General features: G+C 36.5%; 1 protein-coding gene across 1 annotated transcript in view; it reads left to right on the top strand.

Annotated features, from left to right (window-relative positions):
• The first annotated feature begins 6,494 nt into the window (after positions 1 to 6,494).
• The window catches only part of LOC138704264 (uncharacterized), a 36,160-nt gene continuing 20,031 nt past the window's right edge, over positions 6,495 to 22,623 (top strand). The window contains exons 1-2 of the mRNA XM_069832136.1: positions 6,495 to 6,516; positions 10,772 to 10,953. Coding sequence (XP_069688237.1) covers positions 6,495 to 6,516; positions 10,772 to 10,953 — 204 coding nt within the window. The remainder of the gene's footprint in view (positions 6,517 to 10,771; positions 10,954 to 22,623) is intronic.

Raw genomic sequence — 22,623 nt, 5'->3', positions numbered from 1 at the left:
ACTGTCGTCCGTTTGCCTACGTCGCATCCCGATTTCCCTCACCTGCTTCTGCTCGCTCCACTGTAAAGACTAGTGGCTGGGCTTTCTTAGCTCTTTTCTGAAAACATTAATTTCTGTTAGAGATTAATTGGACGTCTACGTAATATTATGCAACTGTTCAAAATAACTTACACAAAAGGCCCTCGTTAAGTAATTAACTATCACATGATTCCCCCCCCCTTTCTACGATTCTGCGACATAACCACTTGGACGGACAGTAGATAGCATGTCTGAGTAATTTTATCTGTGCGGGTCGGGCAGAAGTGAAGATTGAATTTACAGTACGTAAGGTACTCTTTTATAGAGTAGGTACAGAATTACTTCAACATGAGTTACTAAGTATGAAGGACGAAACTGGTAATTGGAATTAGATGTAATAGTTTATAGTGCTTTAATAGGCACAAAAGAACTGAAGCCTGTATAGAAATGAACATTTTGAAAATTGTGTTTAAGTATCCATATTATGATTATTTTTCATTTTAACTTCATTCTCTATATCGTACGCTAATGTGCTGTAGATAGTATAATATATACACTGCATAATGAATAGTTCACATGAATAACTCAGTTCATGAGTAAAAACACTTATTGTTAATACTGTACTGTATTTTGATTAAACAAAACCTAATGAAAATTATCACACTCAAAATCGCGATATTTCCTACTTTACGTAAACGGATGAACTACTTTTCTTCCCTCCTGTACCTAGTAAAGTGATTTGTTTGTATTTTACGCCAGTATCCAGTCGTGGAAGGAGGTAGCAAACGGCGTTGATCCAAAGGTATAGCCAGGTTAATATTAAAAATGTTAGTAAAAATAAAATGATGTCCCTGTACAATCCGTCATTTAATTCTTCAGACTCATTTAGTCCTATAAAAACAAGTTTCTAAAAATTCCTGATTTTCCTGCAATTTCCTGCAATTCACAGTAACTTATTGCCGCCATGAAACTGGACTGTGGGATTTCTGCACCATTTGAATATTAAAACCATATGAAAAACTGAATTTGACAAAAATTGTGATTACTTGTGAGGTTTCTGCAATTCACTATTCAATTATATAATTCTTCCGAGTAAAGGCTATACCGTTACAAATTTGTAAAGTCACTTTTTAATCAGCCTGTATTTTATCCGTTAACCGAAAAAAAAAAAACTTATAGGTAGTTGGACAATATTTTCTTACGTCTCCAAAGAGAGCAAGTAAACAGAAAACTGTCTGTATTTGTCCGTAGTCAATGAATTTTTAAACCTAACATCGGCAGAGTTACGTGGTTATGAGTGCTTGTGTGCTTTCTTGTCCTTATTTACTTTCTTTTAGTTTCACACGGGAAGACAGATTTATGGTCCTAGAACACCGGCGATACTGTTATCCCTTCAAGCGAATAAGATAAAAAACATTACTGAAGAAGGTCCATTGAGAAATTAGGCTTTCCAGCTTTGTTCCAACCCACAAATTTCAAGGAAGGAAGCTCCTCTAAACGCATAATTAAATAGGAACGTATAAAATAAAAGTAATTTGTATCAGAAAGGGCGATATTTCTTTCCAGAACGGAATGTTGAGGCTGTAAATTTACTTTCTTCCTTCACACACAGGGTGAATATCCTATGCAGGCATGTATTTCAGGCTACTATTTTTCGACGCCGGGTGGCGACAGGGCACTTTTTATAATTTTCATAATATCGTCAAATTTTGCATTTATAAGAAGTCATATTTTATTCAAATTTAAACATTTTCATAATGAGGTCTATTCCGTAGATCTAACAACCTCTGCTTCTATGGCCGTGGGCACCATTCTGGATCATCTAGCCAGTTTATCAGCAATCACGGAAACATGATTAATTCTTGACAATGATTAAGTTACAGGTGCGGTGCACCGACATTTTCCCTCGATCAACTCAGTCCCGTCAGCTGACGGTACGCTCGCTTGAGAAGAATCATCTGAGCGCTAGGTTACCGTGTATAAAACAGCGAACGAACGCACTCTGTCAATTATCGCTTCGTTTTTGTTTGTCGGACTGTTTCAAACATCCTCGCAGTTTTCAAATAACAAGTTTCAATAATCATGGAAGAAAAAAAGAAAAGAGCACCGAACTTCTCACAGTTCGAAGTGGGAATTCTTTTAGAACTCGTCAGCAATTCTGCATCCATATTAGAGAATAAAAGTAGGCCTACTGACAAAAGTTCTCTAACAGAAAAGCAGGCTACCTGGTTGGATTTAACCTCACAATTCAACATGAGTTATACGTGTTTACATAATTTGTAACGTAATTTATACAGTGGTTATTTCATATTATTGATAATAATTGGGAAAATTTCACTATACGGATACCTCACTGACAATTATCTTGAAATAGGCTGCTAAAAAGAGCAGATTTGTATGTGTTTGCCCAATGCTCATCATCTTGCTTACGAAAAGACACACATTTCAGTGCCAATAATTTATTTGGGAAAATTTCAGTATACGGATACCTCGCTAACAATTATTAAAAAAAAAAAAAAAAAAAAAAAAAGCAATTCGTCTGTGTATGTCGTCGAATACGCATCATCATGCATACGAAAAGGAAGTTTTTAGTGCCAATTTATTTTGTGTTCACAAGGTTGGAATTTTGGAGTAAGAGAGAAAGGAAAGTATCCTTGTTCTGAAATTTATCCACTTATTTTGTATTCACAAGTTTGGAATTTTGGAGTAAGAGGGAAAGAAAGGTATCCGTGTAATTTCTCTTAATTCAGGCGTAAGTAGCCTAATTGTCCAAAATATCATGTAGGTCCTAATAGTTTCAAACGGCAAATCTATAGCTAATAAGTGATAATCTCGCATTCTACAAAATGGTCACTTAGTTTTACTATATTATTACCGGCATAGAATAACTACTTTATTATTATGTTAACAAAATTGGACAGTTAGGCCTAAATAATATTTTGTCCTCAAGTAAAGTCCCGATCTTCCAAAGCAGAAACATATATAAAACATTCGTCTATTTTGAGAAAAAAACATTTTTATTATTCATCTACAAACTTACTCTTTCTACAATAACACCAATTCTGTTATTTCCGCAGTGATTTGCGTGTTCAAGATACATCATTTTTCATCTTCAATTCCATCAAGTACATCAAATCGTGCCGCCATTTTGGTTTCCTCGACTTGACCATGTTCAATTCAAGATAATCGGTCCCACACCAGTGATCAAATTTGATCATCATCAACTCGTCTGCCCGGGCCAGGTCGATGGCATTTAAGTGTGCTTAAATGCGACAGGCTCATGTCAGTAGATTTACTGGCATGTAAAAGAATTCCTGCGGGACAAAATTCCGGCACATCCGGCGACGCTGATATAACCTCTGCAGTTGCGAGCGTCGTTAAATAAAACATAACACTCTAACACTCAACTCGTCTGTTTAACTTTGATCGAGATTGATACTCCGCAAATTGGCGTTGAAGATGGTCAAGTGCCGACTAGACCATGGTCAAATTTTAATCGAGAATGGTGCACACGGGCGCTAGACTTGAACCCATGCATTTTCATCTGACATCCCATGAAGTAATCCTGCAGAAAGACTACTGCTAGTTGTACTACCGAAATCCCAGAGCCGTGAAACATTTTTGTTTAGAAATACACTGTAAAGATGCAACTTTGAGGTTGCTTAGAAGCGGCCTCTAGAAGGGATGCTTGCTTTGATTTCTTAGCTACAGGTCGAGCTCGTGTTAACCCCAGGTCACGGGAATCCTATCACTTGTCTGTCTAGTGTGAAAGGTTAAAAAATTCCTGAAAAAATATAAGGCCAAACACCGATAAAGATGAGGCCTCAGCTTAAAAGAAAGAAGTTATGAAGACAATCAAGAAGAATCGACCGAAGTATTACACAATATAATTTTACCTAACAATGAAAATGTCGTGGATTATTTAACGAAGCTATATTGACTACTAGGAAGTATTTGCTACTAGCTTAGGTTAGAGCGTATTCCGAATCTCACCGGTGAGCAATCCGATGGCATCACGGTGTTCCGAATTCCACCGATGACGTCATTGATGCTCCACCGATGTCGCAACGGTGCCATCAACTTGCAGAGGTGGTGGCAGTCTCCATCAGCCGCCATCAGTGAATCTGATTGGTTCTTGTATAGGGCGGGAATTAGCAGACGAATGACATCGTGCACTGTTGTGTCATGGCGGTGTGTTCTGCTGTATTGTTTGTAATGAGTACAACGTAAAAACAATATGTTAATGGCTTATGAGCGAACATGTCAACGGACCAGTTATTACTACCGGTTCAAGAAATAAATTGTTTATGCTGTCTTTTCTTTGAACGAGATGGGAGTACGAAAATTTCGCAAAATTTTGCTAGCTTAGCACAGACAACAACTTGTACAGTCGCCATGACAGCACCGATCCTTCCAGCAGTTTTGTTCCTTATTTCGCTGCAACGTGACCATAACTTAATGCGTTTCGCTACGTGGGTCGCAGTGTTGTTATAACAACACTGCGACCCAGGTAGCGAAACGCATTAAGTTATGAAGGCACGGACCACTGTGTTGTGTAGATCGAGGGGAATGGGACATTGAGAGTGCAGTTACTCCTTACCTAAACATGTAAACATTCAGTCACAGTAGGACACAATTTAAATGTTCACATTTACAAATATAAATTAGGGACCGGATTTTTATGTAATATCAAGGTGTGAAATATGTACATATTTATGTAAGAAAAATAAGCTGAATATGTACCAAAATATGTAAAATATTTAATATCAATATCTGGCAGGTATAGGATAGGTAAGACTCTCCAGTTGTGATTTCATAGAGCACCCAATTTTTTACCGCACAATTGACACATTGCTATTTTTCCATCTGTAGTGAAAGGTTCGTCCATCGCAATCCATGATTTTATTTTTGTCATTAGGTTTGAAGATACAGGGGCCATTTTAGTTAGTTAAAAGCAGTAGATAAACTCACTTGCACTTTATACTGTAAGTACTAAAACTAGAGAACTGAGTTAAATGTTTCGCTTTACTGGATTAGGAGAAAATAAGAGATATGGGACACATGCATTTTTAGCTGCTCCTTGTAAGAAACAAAGTACCTACTAAAACCTCAAACTATAGGTATTTACAAACTGTTGTTTGAAAAGTGACATTTCTGTCTCATTCAGAAGGGTAGGATTATTCCAGCCGAGAACCATACTTTCTAATTCCTCGGAAAATCCCAATTCCGTATAGATCTACTAAATTTAAAATAAAGAGGTTAAGCAATAACCTGAAAAGCTATTTATTTTAATCTTTCAACATCTTTCCACGCCCATTTTCAGCTTTTCCTCTTCAAAATTTTCTAGAGCTCCTTCAGTGGAGCAGCGTAACCCGGAGTGAGACAAGTGGCCAACAGGCTTGGAGCTCACATATTCAGTTTCTTTCTGCCCCGAACACTTTGCAAGGGCGCGTTTTGTGTACCTTTTCAATTTCTCGTCCCACTTCTCCTCCTTCAATTCAATTCAATCTTTCCAGTTTGTTCCTTTACTCCAGCTTCTTTTCAAAATTCGGCTACTTTATTGCGGCTCATGTCAGACTTAACATGGGTTTTCCCTGGAAGGATTAGGAAGAGGGTGGGTAAGGTTGCAAATTGCATGGGAACGGCTTGTTAAGACATGTGCAGAACAATTATAGTTCGAGACAAATCATGTCGTCCTCGTCCCACTCCACCGCATGAAGGCAACGCTACTTTCTGAGTGATTTTTACAATACTAGGTAATTGTATGAGAAAGGTTGCCTTTTGTTCACTCATATTTACAGTGGGCGGTATGGGATGAGTGCCTCTACTACTTCGTGAACTAAGGACGTTATGTTTGTCTCGAAATATAGCCCTTCCTGGGTATTTCAAATTGTAAACTTCCCCAGCAGAACTTTTTTTTTTCCTTTTTAGATAAGTAAAAATGAATAAAACCCCTAAATATGTAGATTTATGTAATACCAAGCTATAATATGTGATGTGGGGGTAAATATGTAAAAATATGTAGCATCAAATTTTAATATATTAATGGTAATTACAAGATTCGCAAAGATTTGTTATTTATATACGGTTAGGTTGAAAGGAATATAATATGTATTTACATAAAAATCCGGTCCCTAAATATAATATATACAGTACATTTTAGTATAAAAAATAATTGCCTAACATTACATGTTTCAATTTACACTATACTGTAGGCCTACAAGTTTTAGCAATATAAAATAATCATTTGTGTGTGAACAGAAAAGAAGAAAATATACAGTACTTACATAAAATACATTTCTTCACAATTCAACGCACCGAATTACAAGGTACATTCGCAACGTATAAAAAAAAAGTATCTCCCACTTTCACTCAAAATAACTTTTTTCAAGAAACGCTTTGAAATGTTGTTGAAAGGGATGTTGGCATGTACCAACATTATACACAAATCTCGATGAAATTCTTTTTGATGCTTTATGTCTGATTTTGATGTTGAAGGTCAGTTTCCACTGTATAATTAAATATTTTGCTATTACACTGTTTTTTAAAAAATCGAGTTCTATCAGTCCTTATACTTTTTTAACAATTTGCAAAATGCAGTGTTTTTTCTTTAATAAAAATATTCGTGATACACAATCCTGTTAGCATAATTATATAATAACAGATGAGTTTACTTTTTTGGAATCATGCATAATATTCACATTAAGTAAATAATACAGTAAAAGAATAGCTGACTTTGTTCAGAACCTAAACTATTAATATAAATTAACAATATTCTTGAAACTATTCACGACTCTACACAGTTCCACACAATGACACTATGCGTTATTTATGAACATACTGTCTGTAGCGAGGCGAGAGTGACAGCAATATTCCTCGCTGTGTTGAACTGAAATCTATTGCTTTGATACGAACTTCCTGCCTATGGTTATGACCAAAGCTCGGAACTTGGGGACTTGTGTCTTTGAACGTGGCTAAGCGACCGGACTTCAATGTCAACAAACTCCCGCTTCCAGCACGGAGGTACTGTCAGGTCTGCTATAAAAGTGGTTCCTGGCTGAATAACATAATGATAATATTATGATAGGTTGAAACAAGTAATTTTATAGCATATGTATAAATAAACATGCAAAATATATCAAATTTACAGTTCTGCTGTGTATATTTTATTACAGTGTATGACTACATACATTCGAATATTTTTCGAACCCATACCTTCTTCGTCTGTTAGTTAAACATGATTTGAAACGAAAGAAACTTATTTCCACGTCACATGAAGTGGCGGGAGCAAAATTAATTAATTTATTTTATTTATTTTAACTAGCTACCTACTGAATACAAATTATATTTATAAAACAAAAATGTTTCTAGCCACTACCGTAAGAGCCAGGCTCGTGTACGGTGTGGTCTTAGTGAATAATATAACATAAAATTTACAAGGACACTTTACTAAATACAGTAAGTAACTTAATTCGAACCAATAAATACAACACAAGAGCAAGAATAAAGAAGAAAGAGAAAAAGAGAGAAAAATACACATTTAATATAAATTGACAATTCGACAGAAGCCAGTGATATTCAATAAAAACAAGAATATAGTAGACAGAAATAAAAGGTAAAAAAATACATTTATTAATATTATTTTATATCGTGGATAATTTTACAAATTTATTTTTTAAAAGCTTCAATTTTAAAAAATTTCAAATTTGGAAAATGGTTTGTAATTGTATTATGAAGTCTCAGGCCGAAATAAAGTAATGAATGTTCTCACTGTCACTGTTTCCTGTTCGATTTTCAGTAGTTGCTAGCTGATCTCGTATCTGAGAAAGATAAGTATCCTAAATTTGTCTCGAAAATAGTTTTCAATTTCTATGTCACTACTAGGGAAGGTTCCACTACGATTTGATCCATGGCTATGGACAAATTTTCCACCGATTTAAGGGACTGCAATGTATTTCAATGAACGCCCGTTTCCAATCTCTAGATTGTGTTTCACACAAGTTACAAAATACAAACTCTCCATTCGAAGAAAATAATGTATCTCCTCGGAATTCCTCCACGAAATTCTGTACCTAAATTTTAAGAAATATATTTTCAAACGTATACAATACCCATTCGAATAATACGTATTTTCTTATTTTCAAACAGACCGTTTACCTCTAATTAATTATCTGAACGTCATTGGCTTCGACACGACACAGTTTCCTCGTCCGTCTTCCTGTCATTCGATGTGACCACTTTCTTAGTACACACGACTGTCCCTGAGCACTTGCAGGGTGAGCTTTGTGTACGCTGTACCTGTAACCTTACTCATGCACACGACACAAGTCCCCAAGTTCCGAGCTTTGGTTATGACAATACAGTTAATTTGTTGTAGGCTATGTGTATATAGGTGAGAGTAAATCTAGTGCATTCATAGTACATGTTTCTTGTTTAAACATGTAATGATATTATTAGGTTTCACTTTTCACTTTAGAATTATTATTGGTACAATTCACAACCAATTAACATTCACAACTTGGAGACAATTATCCCAGTGGCGACTCGTGATATTTTTTTTGTATTTAGGATATGAGATTGACGACTGATGATCAAGACAGAAATTAATATTAATATAATAATAATAATGATGATGATAATAATAATAATAATAATAACAGAGCATGCAAAATCAATACAAGTAGGCCTATGTTAGTCTTTGATTCATCATTCTGGAACTGGCAATTTATTTGTAGTGAAGTTCGATTCTCCTCCGCTTTTAGTTGCGAAGATGGCTCCTAAGCCATTGTACTGCCCGATATTTACAGACTCCGTCGTACGTTTGCGCAATTAATTTCTTGCTACAGTTAAATTCTTCTAAATGATCAAACACAACTTCAGATATTCTTTCGGCTGTCCTGTCATCTGAGAGTCCTGTTAATTCTTGTATTTATTAAAGCTTATTTTAGTTATCTTTATGTAATTTTGTTTTTTATACATTTTTTTATATTATATCATTTTAAATTATTTATTATTTCCTTTATTTTGAAATGACCAATGAATTGCATTTAAGAAGACTACAAGGGTACTTGAAAATTCGTATTGTAGTCTCTGAGAGGATCTCCATCACCCAGAAAGAAGGGTCGTAGTATTAGGATACGCGGTCATATCCTCAAACGCGGTTAAACTCAAGCCATACCCCCGCCCTCCGCACTCCCCCCTGTCCTCTAACTTCACAGCTAGAAAAATCGTTTGCTGTAAGATATTTGGATGGTTCCTCGGAAATTATTTCTGCGCAGTTCAGTGGCGACAACTCACGACAGAAAGTGGAAGCTTAAAGGAAATTATTATGTCGGGACGCATTGAAAATCAAAATCTGCAATTAAAATGTTTTCTATCCTCAGAGGCACGAAATTAAACTGCAGGATCATCCTCATGTCCTTCATGGAGGAATCGTCACTGAAGTATCCATTGCATATCTTCCATCCCCTCGTTTGTGAAAGTACTTCTGACTTGCAAATCAAGCTTTCAGGTATAAACTCCCTGTAAAGTTGTTTGAATAATTTCGAGGGAAAAATTGTTCCGGGGCCGGGTATCGAACCCGACTTGTTCCGAACGTACGCTGCACTTATTTATAATCAGCATGATCATAGGTACCGAGTTTTCAAGAACTTCATTCATATAAAAGCGAATCCTCAAGATTTTTGTAATAATTTTAGGAACAGGAACTCTTCTTCTTCTTCTTCTTTTCTTCTTCTTCTTCTTCTTCTTCTTCTTCAACTCAAGGGATAGCCATATGCCTGTTCCGGCTTCATAGTGTGTCCGTCCAACGCTTCCTAGGTCTTCCCGGATGTCTTCTCCCTCCAGGTCTATAATTCATCATTCTTCTTGGGATTCTTTCTGGTGTCATTCTATTGACATGTTCTGCCCACTGATTTCTATAATTCTTAATTTTTTCTTCTAGGGGAAAGATCATCAATTCTTCTCTTATTTTAACATTTCTAATTTTATCTGATATAATACACCCCTTGACTGACCTTAGAAACTTCATTTCAGCGGCCTGTAATTTTTTGCTGTCAGCTGCAGTCATCGTCCAGGTTTCTGAACCAAATAGCAAAGATGGTACTGCCATTACTTACTTACTGAATTTTAAGGAACCCGGAGGTTCATTGCCGCCCTCACATAAGCCCGCCATTGGTCCCTATCCCAAGCAAGATTAATCCAGTCTCTATCATCATATCCCACCTCCCTCAAATCCATTTTAATATTATCTTCCCACCTAAGTATCGGCCTCCCCAAAGGTCTTTTTCCCCTCCGGCCTCCCAACTAACACTCTATATGCATTTCTGGATTCGCCCATACGTGCTACATGTCCTGCCCATCTCAAACGGTACTGAAACGCAAATTAAATTTTATAAAGTAATGGTACTGCCATTACTTTTCTTGCTTTATTTTTAAAATTTCAAGTGAATATGCCGAATGGATAGGAACTCATCTAGGCCTACTGAAATATATGGTAGCATCCTACCCTGAAGACGAGACTGGTGTCTTTATAAAGCAAATAAAACTCGGTTTCCTTCGCCAATAATTCACCTCAGATCTGTTGAGAATTTAGCTGCAAGGACTATCTTAAGGCCCCAGTTCGGTTATCCAAGCGCGATGGACTGTATCAGAGTGAACCAATTGTCGATGACGGAATCGGGCGGTCGCATGACGGCTGTCACCGTCTTTTTGAAGCAGCTAATGAGGTAGGAAGTTTTCACATGTGAACCAGGTTATGGGCATCCGAATAATAACATCGAGCACGTAACATGGAACTTCCTCTGTGGCGGGGAAAGTACCAGAGCACTGGAGCTTGCAGCGGGTATATATAGTGGTGGGGCCGCCAGCCTCCGAGTCGTTCACTGCACTCCTACACAGGAAGACCGCCACACGAGCCGCGACATGAAGCTTCTGGTGAGTGCAGAAGGCAGCAACTGGCTTATTTCGGATAAGTGGTTCATTTCTACATTTTTGTCATCATAGTCTCTTTATTAAAAGAACTTTTCAGATTTTGACAGTGTAATCTGTTCCGCGAACCTCGATAAGACGCGGCCGGATATTACGCTATCCCGTGTAATACGCTTTTTTTGTCCGGTCCCTGCACATCTATCTACATTATTTGAACTGGTAATCGAAATTACGGGAAAACAGATTAACGAATTTTAATGAATAACCAGTCATTTTGAAGCTTGGCATCCGAGGATTTTCAGAAAAAAAAAACAGTAACTTTCAGTGAAGCGTTAGTTTTCCTACATAATTTTCCTATTTTACAAAATCCATCTTTCGTCAGTTTTGAGAATTAATGGTATTTCAGAATGAAACAAAACACACACTTCAATACACAATATTAAATGAAGGCCATGACCTGCAGAATTGCTGACATTTTTAGAGATCAGATGGCTCAGATTCTCTGACATCATAACATCATAATGCCAATTTATGTCGATCTTCATTCGTGTAATTTTTTGATAACGTATAAAAATAATTCATAGGTCTGATTCTCTGGTCTGTAGTTTTCCGAGTACAGCTGTGTATTGGATATTAAGAACTACAAAACTTAAGAATGATTGATGACATCATTATCATTAAAATGGAATATTATTATAGTTAATGCAATTATGTGAGTAGACCTATTTATCACTAATTACACACATTAATGCTATATTGATGACATGAAAGTGAAACCTTTTGGGGTTTTACGTAAGTAGACGCAGAGAAAGAATATTTCAAATTAGATCTTTATTTCTATAATTTACTGAGTAACTGACTATATATGTTACTGAAAACTATAAAATTTACGTAAGGTGGCAATATTGTTATTAAAAATGAAATATTTTTATAGTTATTAATCAAGTGATGTGGGTTTTTTTCATATATTTAATGACAGTGTGATGTAGATATTTATATGTGTGATTCTCTAATTTTCCTAGGTAGTAATGAGTCATGCTTCCTATTTTTGCTGCGTCTTTAAACTAAATCAAAATTAATTTAATATTTCTTTGGTTTAAACGAACCTGAAATTTTCTTAACTCTCACCTACAATCCGCAATGACCTGAAATAGCTACTGCATTACTCCCACATGAAAAACTCGCTGATCATCCCAACATTGTTACTTGCGTTTTCGCATTGAAACTCAAAAACCGAAGATGGATAGGTTGAAGGAAAAATATTTGGCATAAAAAGAACATTCAGAGGGAGTATGTTTCACTATTATGGAAGTAAATATCTTTCATAATGTCTGGTATTCTTCATTGAAAATAAATCTGAACAATCTTTATTTGAACTTCTTATGGACTTTGTTTGCAGCATTTGCTGCACAAGCCACTAAAGTCTGTGTGATGTATCTTGTCTCACTGTGAAAAGAGAGAGAAAGGAGATATGTCTTACTTCGTCTGTATTGTTGTGGCGATGGGGGAGTGGAGCGATGCCGTCCATCCATCCAGTGGCGGAAGGGACTAGTTGATACATTCTGTAGCGCAAAATAAAATTACAAAATATCTCTCTTCGTACTGTGTAGTTCCGTCACTGAGCTTGTCTTTCAAGAAACTGAGTTCCGGTAGCCTGTACAATAACAAGGTTTTGAAAGGAATCCTAAAAATTTACAACCCTCCTATAATCTCCACCCTCATCTGAAAGGACTTGGTTTTATTGCTACTGAGACAAGATAAACCTTACCAGGTATAGTTTCATATATAACGCCTTTATACAATACCCCGTTTTTGTGGAATATATTCGATGTAATTTTCAGCAATGTACTGTAACAGCAATGAAACATCTTGGTTACTGAACTCACTGGTGCCATTAACCTGAAAAGTATTGGTATTCGACCCTTTACCTGCACATTTAAACCTTCATACTTCATACCTTAGTATACCCCACCCTCTTGTTATGCTCTCTTATTCGACTCCTTATCTATACGGTTAAAGCCTACATACAGTTACAATACCTCACCCTCTTGCTAACCCTCTCTCTCAAACAACATTCCTCACTCGGCCGTAATAAAATTCTGGAAATTTTTGCTGGGCAGTTTGTTGTCCTTTAGTGTACTGAAGGGTCTGTGAACGTGAGTACAATGAGTGTTAAACGAAAAGCCCTTTCTGTGTGGGGAAAAATAACAATACTCTTACTCAGAAACAACTCTCTGATGTATTAGGAATCCCATCATCGATATTAAGAACGGTAATAAAAAATCGCGACTCAATCACTACAGCTGCGACGTCATCGGGAGGATATAACCGCAGGAAACTGAAGTGTGGTAAACATGAGGACTTGGAGAACACGCACACGGCAAACAACTATAAATTACTTTTTTTTTTCGAAAGAATTAAGTAACAGTACATATTGTAAATATGTTTGACATACAGTACAGTAATTACATAATGGAGTAATACTGTATTACCTTTCATGAATAATGTATTTCAATAAATAAAAGTCCACACCTGTGGAGTAACGGTTAGCGCGTCTGGCCGCGAAACCAGGTGGCCTGGGTTCGATTCCCGGCCGGGGCAAGTTACCACGTTGAGGTTTTATCCGGGGTTTTCCCTCAACCCAATATGAGCAAATGCTGGGTAACTTACGGTGCTAGACCCCGGACTCATTTTACCGGCATTATCATCTTCATCTCATTCAGACGCTAAATAACCTGAGCTGTTGATAAAGCGTCGTAAAATAACCTACTAAAATAAAGATAAATAAAAATGCTAATAGGGACTGTATATTAGTATGCCCCCTAATACGAGGTCCCAGTTAAGACACGGTTTACACGCGGTCCCTTGAGCAGCGTCTTATCGGGGTTTTACTGTACTTGATGTTAAATGTTTCATTGACACTTCGCTACTTCCTGGTTCTTATAACATAATGATATTTTGGGAGTCTGGTTTTACTGCACCCTGCCAATGTTCTTCCCAATTTTATTCGTATTCTTGAATTTCGTTGACTATACAAATAAGTTTTAGTCCCGCGCCGTGGCGTTGTGGTCTAAGACATCCTGTCTAGGATCGCGTTACGGAATGCGCGCTGGTTCGATTCCTCATGGAGGAAAAAATGTTCATATGAAATTTCGGCCAGTGTACGGGACCGGTACCCACCCAGCATCGTGATGCACTTGGGGAGCTACGATAGGTAGCGAAATCCGGTTCCGAAATCCAGCTAAAACAACTATCGTGCTAACCACACGATACCTCCATTCTGGATGAATGATTATGCACCTCTGCTTCAGCTGGTCGGTCTGGGCCCTTCATGGGCTGTAGCGCCACAGATGATGATGATGATGATGATGATTATTATTATATTATTATTATTATTATTATTATTATTATTATTATTATTATTATTATTATTATTATTATTATTATTATTATTATTATGCAAAGAAACTCAATCTTGACTCTGATGTCGGTAAAACTCTCCTGCGCGGATCTAGTGAAATACAGTAATTGCTTTCAGGAACCACTTTGGCGCAGTTTAAAGTTTTGAGAATTCATCTTCTTTTTTCAATCCAAATTTCATTTCCATAACAAACGCCTGCTTTTCATATTACAATAGCAACCGTCATTTGTTTGTCATTTCACGTTCCTTAATGCTTTCTTTGTGTTAACTTCATTTATACACGCTTTAACATTTGTGGTCATATCGCGTGTTTAGGATCTGTGGGTAGGCCGTTGTTACTATTGTTTAGTTCTTGTTTCTATTGTGTTCATAGATAGCTTGTTTTCATGCAACTGATTTTAGATTTTGATTAATATTTATAGTATTGGTGAAAAAGCATATGACTCGGTTCAGAGAGAAGTTTTATATGCTATTCTTATTGAATTTGGTATTCCCAAGAAACTAGTTCGATTAATTAAAATGTGTCAAAAAATCTGAAAGTTAGAATTTATAAAACAACTATATTACCGGTTGTTCTTTATGGTTGTGAAACTTGGACTCTCACTTTGCAAGAGGAACATAGGTTAAGGGTGTTTGAGAATAAGGTGCTTAGGAAAATATTTGGGGCTGAGAGGGATGAAGTTACAGAAAAATGGAGAAAGTTACACAACACAGAACTGCACGCATTATATTCTTCATGTGACATAATTAAGAACATTAAATCCAGACGTTTGAGATGGGCAGGACATGTAGCACGTATGGGCAAATCCAGAAATGTATATAGACTGTTAGTGGGATGCTGGAGGGAAAAGACCTTTGGCGAAGCCGAGACATTGATGGAAGGGTAATATTAAAATTGATTTGAAGGAGGTGGGATATTACTGTAGAGATTGGATTAATCTTGCTCAGGATAGGGACCTATGGCGGGCTTATGTGAGGGCGGCAATGAACCTCCGGATTCCTTAAAAGCCAGTAAGTAAGTAAGTATTGGTGATTGAGGTGGTGATGAATCATGGTATGTAAAATTCAAATCCGACATTTGCCTTTGTGGCTGACGGAAACTATGAAAAACCCCAGTCAGATTGCCAACCAATGGGTTTGAACCCGGGATCTCCCGAATGTGAGTTTCAAATGCTACCGTCTGAGCAGACTCTTTCGTTCTCCTTATTGTTTTACAGTAGCAGAAGAAAGTGTTATATGTCATGGTTGAGACACGAGATTGATAATTGGTAGAGGCCAAGACATGTATCCGAATCCCGCGTAAGACACTGATCGGATCTTTTACTGTTGTCAGTGTAATAGACTATTCATTACTACTTTAAATTAATCTCTATCGTCGTGCTTACTCACAGTGCCTTCGGTTTTATGTGAAATGCGAAGTGTTACAGGCTAAAATTAATTTTTATTTTTATTTTTAATACATCCATTTACATGTTTGCCTAATTTATTCACTTTATTCACACATTTATTTTACTTACGCACTTGACGTTTATTTAGTTACATCACGGTGATCAAAACTTGAACGGCAGTGATTACACGCCAGAGACAGTGTAAGTAAGGAGACGGTGGAGAGGTGCGTGGCATGAAGACTACAACCAGTGGCGGTTCGTGCACCAACATTGATTTCTTCATCAACCCCTCGAATAAATATCGCAAGCTATGCTGTATCAATAATGCCACTACTGTCATCAAGAAGGAAAATAGTAATATACGTTACAAGAGCGGTATGTTGACGTTTTCATGTTCGAGGAAAAGATTGAAAAAGCGAAACGTAGTTGAGCTTTTTTAATTTCCGAGAACATGAAAACAAACATACCGCTCGTGTATCGTACATTATTTTGTGCGAAGATCGTTTATTACATACCTAAAAGACGAATTTCTAATTATTTGCAATGAAATCTCCATCTTGGTTTCTGTTTAATGACGGCAACTTCGGAAAACCAAAATATCTTACTTCAACATTGTTGCTATAAAATGTTTTCTGTGTTTACTATACTCCAGCAGGCCGTGATATACGTCTGTCTTTTTTTCCCCCAGTCTATAAATACGAACTTAAAACAAACGGTAAGGTTATGTAATGATTTATTTTTCATTTTAATATTTTAACAATATTATTTATATAACATATTGCAGTAATAACATCGGCATCTGGAATCTTGTTGATTTTTTCACGGCTTCCTTAATGTTACTTGTATCAGGAATGCAATAAGTTTCGTGGAGTAGTAGACTTTATTTAATTTTTGCAAATATTTAAAACCAATAATTAACATTGCAATTTAGGTGAAATTGCAGTGGTAAGTTTCCAATTTATAATTATTACTATGTCGAACGTCTCTAAAAATAATATGTTAAAAGCCTAAAGCAGTAAAATGAATGTCGCGCTTAAGCGGTAAGAAGAGGGAAATTGTTATGTGTGTTACGTTGGGAATACTGAATGTGGTATTTCACACTTACCGCGTATTGGTTGTGTGCGGAAAACAAGCAAATACGCATGATCTCGCACAAAAAATATATCCTATACAAATTTTCTTGCTTTTTTTAAATATTCCTCAGTGAACACAATCAGATATCTCCTGAATTCCCTTCTGGATATTTAGTCGAGAAATGCGCAGTTTTACAAAATTAATTAACAACTTTCATTGCACAAATTATTTCAACCACCTTGATCATCACGCTTTTATAAAACTTTCGTTCATTGGAAGCCTTAAGAGAACGAACTATTTCATTCGCCAGTAGATAGCTGGCTTCCTTATATTTTATTTATGTCATCTTTCTCTTCATGACGATGATTTATGGCTGATTTCAGTTCTTGGGTTTAATAGCTCGATTCATTACTACGCTAGCACGTAATATTCAATCAGTTTCTCTAATTATTATTATTATTATTATTATTATTATTATTATTATTATTATCAAATCAATAACTAGTAAATAACTGAGAATAGTCTTCAAAAAATAAAAAAATTATAAATAAATAAAATGGAGATATAGCGTAGTAATTAATAAATATGGGAAATACGTGTTATTATTCGGTTGAGAAGCTCTTATCATCCAGCCTGCTGTCCAAAAATCTGAAAGTTAGAATTTATAAAACAGTTATATTACCGGTTCTTCTGTATGGTTGTGAAACTTGGACTCTCACTCTGAGAGAGGAACATAGGTTCACGGTGTTTGAGAATAAGGTGCTTAGGAAAATATTTGGGGCTAAGCGGGATGAAGTTACAGGAGAATGGAAAAAGTTACACAACGCAGAACTGCACGCATTGTATTCTTCACCTGACATAATTAGGAACATTAAATCCAGACGTTTGAGATGGACAGGGCATGTAGCACGTATGGGCGAATCCAGAAATGCATATAGAGTGTTAGTTGGGAGACCGGAGGGAAAAAGACCTTTAGGGAGGCCGAGACGTAGATGGGAGGATAATATTAAAATGGATTTGAGTGGGGTGGGATATGATGATAGAGACTGGACTAATCTTACACAGGATAGGGACCGATGGCGGGCTTATGTGAGGGCGGCAATGAACCTTCGGGTTCCTTAAAAGCCATTTGAGAGTAAGTAAGTAAGTATAGCGTAGTAAGTATTTCATAATTCAAGGGAAGATGTAGGCCTATATATAAAAATTATGGTAACACTTGCTGATAAATAATAATAATAATAATAATAATAATAATAATAATAATAATAATAATAATAATACCTGTTATGCCTGTGTATTCAGCGTAATGCTCTGTAATTTCGCCTCTACAGGGTGTTTCCGGGTTGATGTTACTAACTTTCAGGGACGATGGGGAAGGGCTCATGTATCAAATTGAGATAAGGAACCCTGGTCCGGAAATGACTGAGTCGAAAGTTATAAGCAAATATACTGTAGTTCTGTGGAAATTAAATAATTTTATTCCTCTGTACACCTTATTTATGTGTATTTATCACTACATCTTACACATACTGTATGTATCTGACATTGTCTATTTAGAGCAGCCGTGGCGAAAATGTCATCGTGCGCCGAGCCACTGTGTAACCTGCAACGTGCATAGTGCCTATGGAAGGAGGTAAACACCCGAAGGGGAAGTAAAGCAACTGTCTGACTTATTAACGGATTTTCATTTTCCTTACGTCAAGCACTTAAATACAATTTTATACAGTACAAAGCTACAAACTAATGTTTAGTACGTGTAACGAAGAAAGAAATGAAGAATGAAACATATGATACATTATCACAACCTAAAATTAACTGTCTTCAGAATGTCTCTGCAACAGGGTTTCAAAATCAGGAATTATGTCACTTATTGCCAGTCGTAATTGATCACGAAGTCATGATCTAAATTTGATTTTTACTATTTTCATTGTTGAAAATAATTTTTCACAAACGTAAGTTGTAGCGAACATGGCTTCAAAAGAGAAAGCGAAAGAATTAAGCTTCGGATATTTATTTTTTGGCAAAGATTTGAAACGTTAAATATTTGTCAAGTCCTTAGGCTACATTTAGCTTTCGTTTAACATCACATTGTATCTGTTAGTTTAAATTGAAGATCTAACCGCATTATTCGTACATCTGCTGAAAAAAGATCGACGTACAGCAGCCGCGGCGAAAATCTGACTCACGAGCACATCTTGGCTCGCACTGGTAGCTGTGCATCTCTTGCTTTCTACCTTCCACAACCCCCACCCTCTCACTCACTGGAGTCAAACTCCGTTCCATTTGTATTTGTCTCTGACCTGCGATTGGCATATCATCGCAATGTCTCTCTCGAATACATGTACAACTACAAAAACGAAAGTTTCAAGTAGGATGGGAGGACGCATTTTTTTGCTGTCAATATGATGAGAATATTAAATGTATGATTTGTTCACACGTATTACGAGGAAAACGGTTGTATAACATAAAACGGCATTATGCTACAGGTTAAGGCTCATTCACAATGAAAATTAAACATAACGTAAACATTAACATAAGCACATAAACATATGCCACAAACTTAAGTAGCCAAGGCCCATTCACAATGAAAATTAAACATAACGTAAACATAACACGTGCGTGGAAACAAACATACCGAATCAACAAAACTACAGAATCTATTACATAAAAATGGAGAATTTCACAATGACTGACGATGTAGCTATTCAATTTATGTTTCTAATAAATACAATGCCATCAGTATATGGCTTTCAATACTTGAAATCAAAGAAACGGAGATGTAAAATAATCAACTTTTCGTCATATGATTCCATGTTGCGCGCCTAGCTATCATCACGGCCAATAGATCAAAATATTGCTTGTAGGCAAAGCCAATGAGATGTCATACAAAAAGTGAAAATACGATTTCCGCTTGTGTACTGTTTCCAAATCGCATAAACATAAGCATGAAAGTTTGGAGTTTGCAAACTTTCATGTTAACGTCTTATGATTAAGATTAAGTTTATGCTTATGTAATTCATTGTGAATGCTTTCATTAAATAACATGGACACAAGGTTTTATGCTTACGTTATGTTTATGTTTAATTTTCATTGTGAATGGGCCTTTACTCATGAAACATTAAAAGGTTAAGTGTTATTATTATTATTATTATTATTATTATTATTATTATTATTATTATTATTATTATTATTTCGATCCTTTTTCAGCAGATGTACGAATAATGCGGTTAGGTCTTCAATTTAAACTCACAGATTTACAATGTGATGTTAAATGAAAGCTAGACGTAAGGACTTGACAAATGTTGAACTTTTCAAATCTTTGCCAAAAAAATAAATATCCGAAGCTTCGTTCTTTCGCTTTCTCTTTTGAAGCCATGTTCGCTACAACTTACGTCTGTGAAAAAGTATTTTCAACAATGAAAATAGTAAAAACCAAATTTAGATCACGACTGACAAACAAATACCTTCGTGATCAACTACGACTGGCAGTAAGTGACATAATTCCTGATTTTGAAACTCTGTCGCAGAGACATTCTGAAGACAGTTAATTTTAGGTTGTGATAATGTGTCCTAAGTTTCATTGTCCATTTCTTTCTTCGTTACACGTACTAAACATTAGTATGTAGCCTTGTACTGTATGAAATTGTATTTAAGTGCTTCACGTAAGGAAAATGAAAATCCGTTACTAAGTCAGACAGTAAATTTACTTCCCCTTCGGGTGTCCGCCTCCCTCCATAGGTGCTATGCACGTTGCAGGTTACACAGTGGCTCGGCGCACGATGCCATTTTCGCCACGCTTGTACTACTCGACCAAGGCGGGACCCGTCGTGGCAGAATGAGGAGCTCCGTGCTCGCTGCGTATGTTTACTGCTGGAGTGTCGTCACATCCAATGCCTAGCGTTTCAATCTGGTCGCAATGCCGCATGTAGGAAGACGTGTGTTTCGTAGCCAAGCGCGGAGCATTATTCATTTTATTTATTTTATTGGGTTATTTTACGACGCTGTATCAACATCTCGGTTATTTTGCGTCAGAATGAAATGAAGGTGATAATGCCGGTGACATGAGTCCGGGGTCCAGCACCGAAAGTTACCCAGCATTTGCTCGTATTCGGTTGAGGGAAAACCCCGGAAAAAACCTCAACCAGGTAACTGGTCCCACGTTTCATAAACATTCATACTCGCTTCTTAATTACTATCATTATAGGCTCGTTGCATAATGTACTATTCCGATAATATTCTCCGAAAAATGAATGAATATAGTGTTCATCACATTATCAAAATATAAAGGAAAATATATTTTTCTTCATGGCGTCAACTGCCGCAAAAAGGAGTTAGCTTTTATGTGGAATATTATAAGAACAAATTCCTGGATATTCAATAAAAAAGGCCTGTATCATCTGAATATATTAATGCAGTCTGTCCCAGGTAGAACATTCAACACAACCCGTTGCCGTCGCCCAGGATGTGATGAGACTGAAACACTAGGACATGTGTTGGGTTTCTGTCGAAAGACTGAGTTACTACGGAACAACCGCCATCACAGGGCAAGGACAATGCTTGCTGTTATCCTAAGACAACAGGCATTAGAAGTCCATGAAGAAGTGCATTGTATCTCGGAAGAAATTTACATTTAAATTGTGGTTTATTTAAGGGGAGAGGATGGTATTTTAGGTGAAAAATTAGTAAATTTAAAAAAAAAACTTCTTTAAAATACCCTGTGATATGTGTGGAATGCATAGCATAACATTTTGTGGGTATTTGTGCCCTTATCGGATGTTGAGTCGCCATTTTTAAACTTCCTGCGTTATAGATTTTTAAATCACACGCCCACTTTTATTGTTGTTTCCGGTAAATTAAATTAAAAAAAATGTTTTTCTTTAAAATACCCTTTGATATGTGTGGAACGCATTGCATAACACTTTGTGGGTATTTGTGTCCTTATCGGATGTTGAGACGTCATTTTTGAACTTCCTGCGCTATGGATTTTTAAATCACACGCCCGCTTTTATCGGTTTCCAGTAACTTCATTTTTTTGCTACATGCCAGACAAAAATGGATATAATTTCTGAACTATTACAGATACATGCATGAAATTTAGAACACACATTCTTTACACTATTCGGAAACTTTTCACTGTAACAGAATTTCGTTAATTGATTTCATTTTAAAAATACGTCCGTTTGTTTGCAAGAAAGGAAATCGGAAAGTTGTTATTAAATTTTAATTGTTTATTTTACAAACGTAGGGACTAATATCAAAATTCTGTTACAGACAGTTTGTAGAACATGCTTTTGCAAATACACTGCAAAAAAGTGTTTGAATCTATCTTTAAAAACGGTTTAGATATATTGGTTTTAGTACAATCCTGCACTGGGTATATTTGTTTCAAATTTGGGCCCCCAAATATTTTTTTTTTTATATTTTTATTTGGTTGAGTTGCCACAGCTATGAGCTCTCTACATACAAAAAATTAATATTTTACACCAAATAGGGAAAACGTTTTAAAAAATATCATCCTCTCCCCTTAACGACGTTCGCAACTGCCGAGGTTATATCAGCGTCGCCGGTGTGCCGGAATTTTGTCCCGCAGGAGTTCTTTTACATGCCAGTAAATCTACTGACATGAGCCTGTCGCATTCAACCATCGATCTGGGCCGGGATCGAACCCGCAACTTCGAGCACAGAATGCCAGCGCTATACCGACTGCTCTACCCAGATAGACATCTCGGAAGATTATTCAACATGACGAGCAGATGTTGTTGTCATTGATAGAAAAAACGCCACAGGAACGAA

This window comes from Periplaneta americana, chromosome 8 (genome assembly GCF_040183065.1).
Source record: "Periplaneta americana isolate PAMFEO1 chromosome 8, P.americana_PAMFEO1_priV1, whole genome shotgun sequence".
Lineage (NCBI taxonomy): Eukaryota > Metazoa > Arthropoda > Insecta > Blattodea > Blattidae > Periplaneta > Periplaneta americana.
Note: the sequence above shows the minus strand (reverse complement) of the source record. Positions and strands in the feature narration are given on the sequence as shown.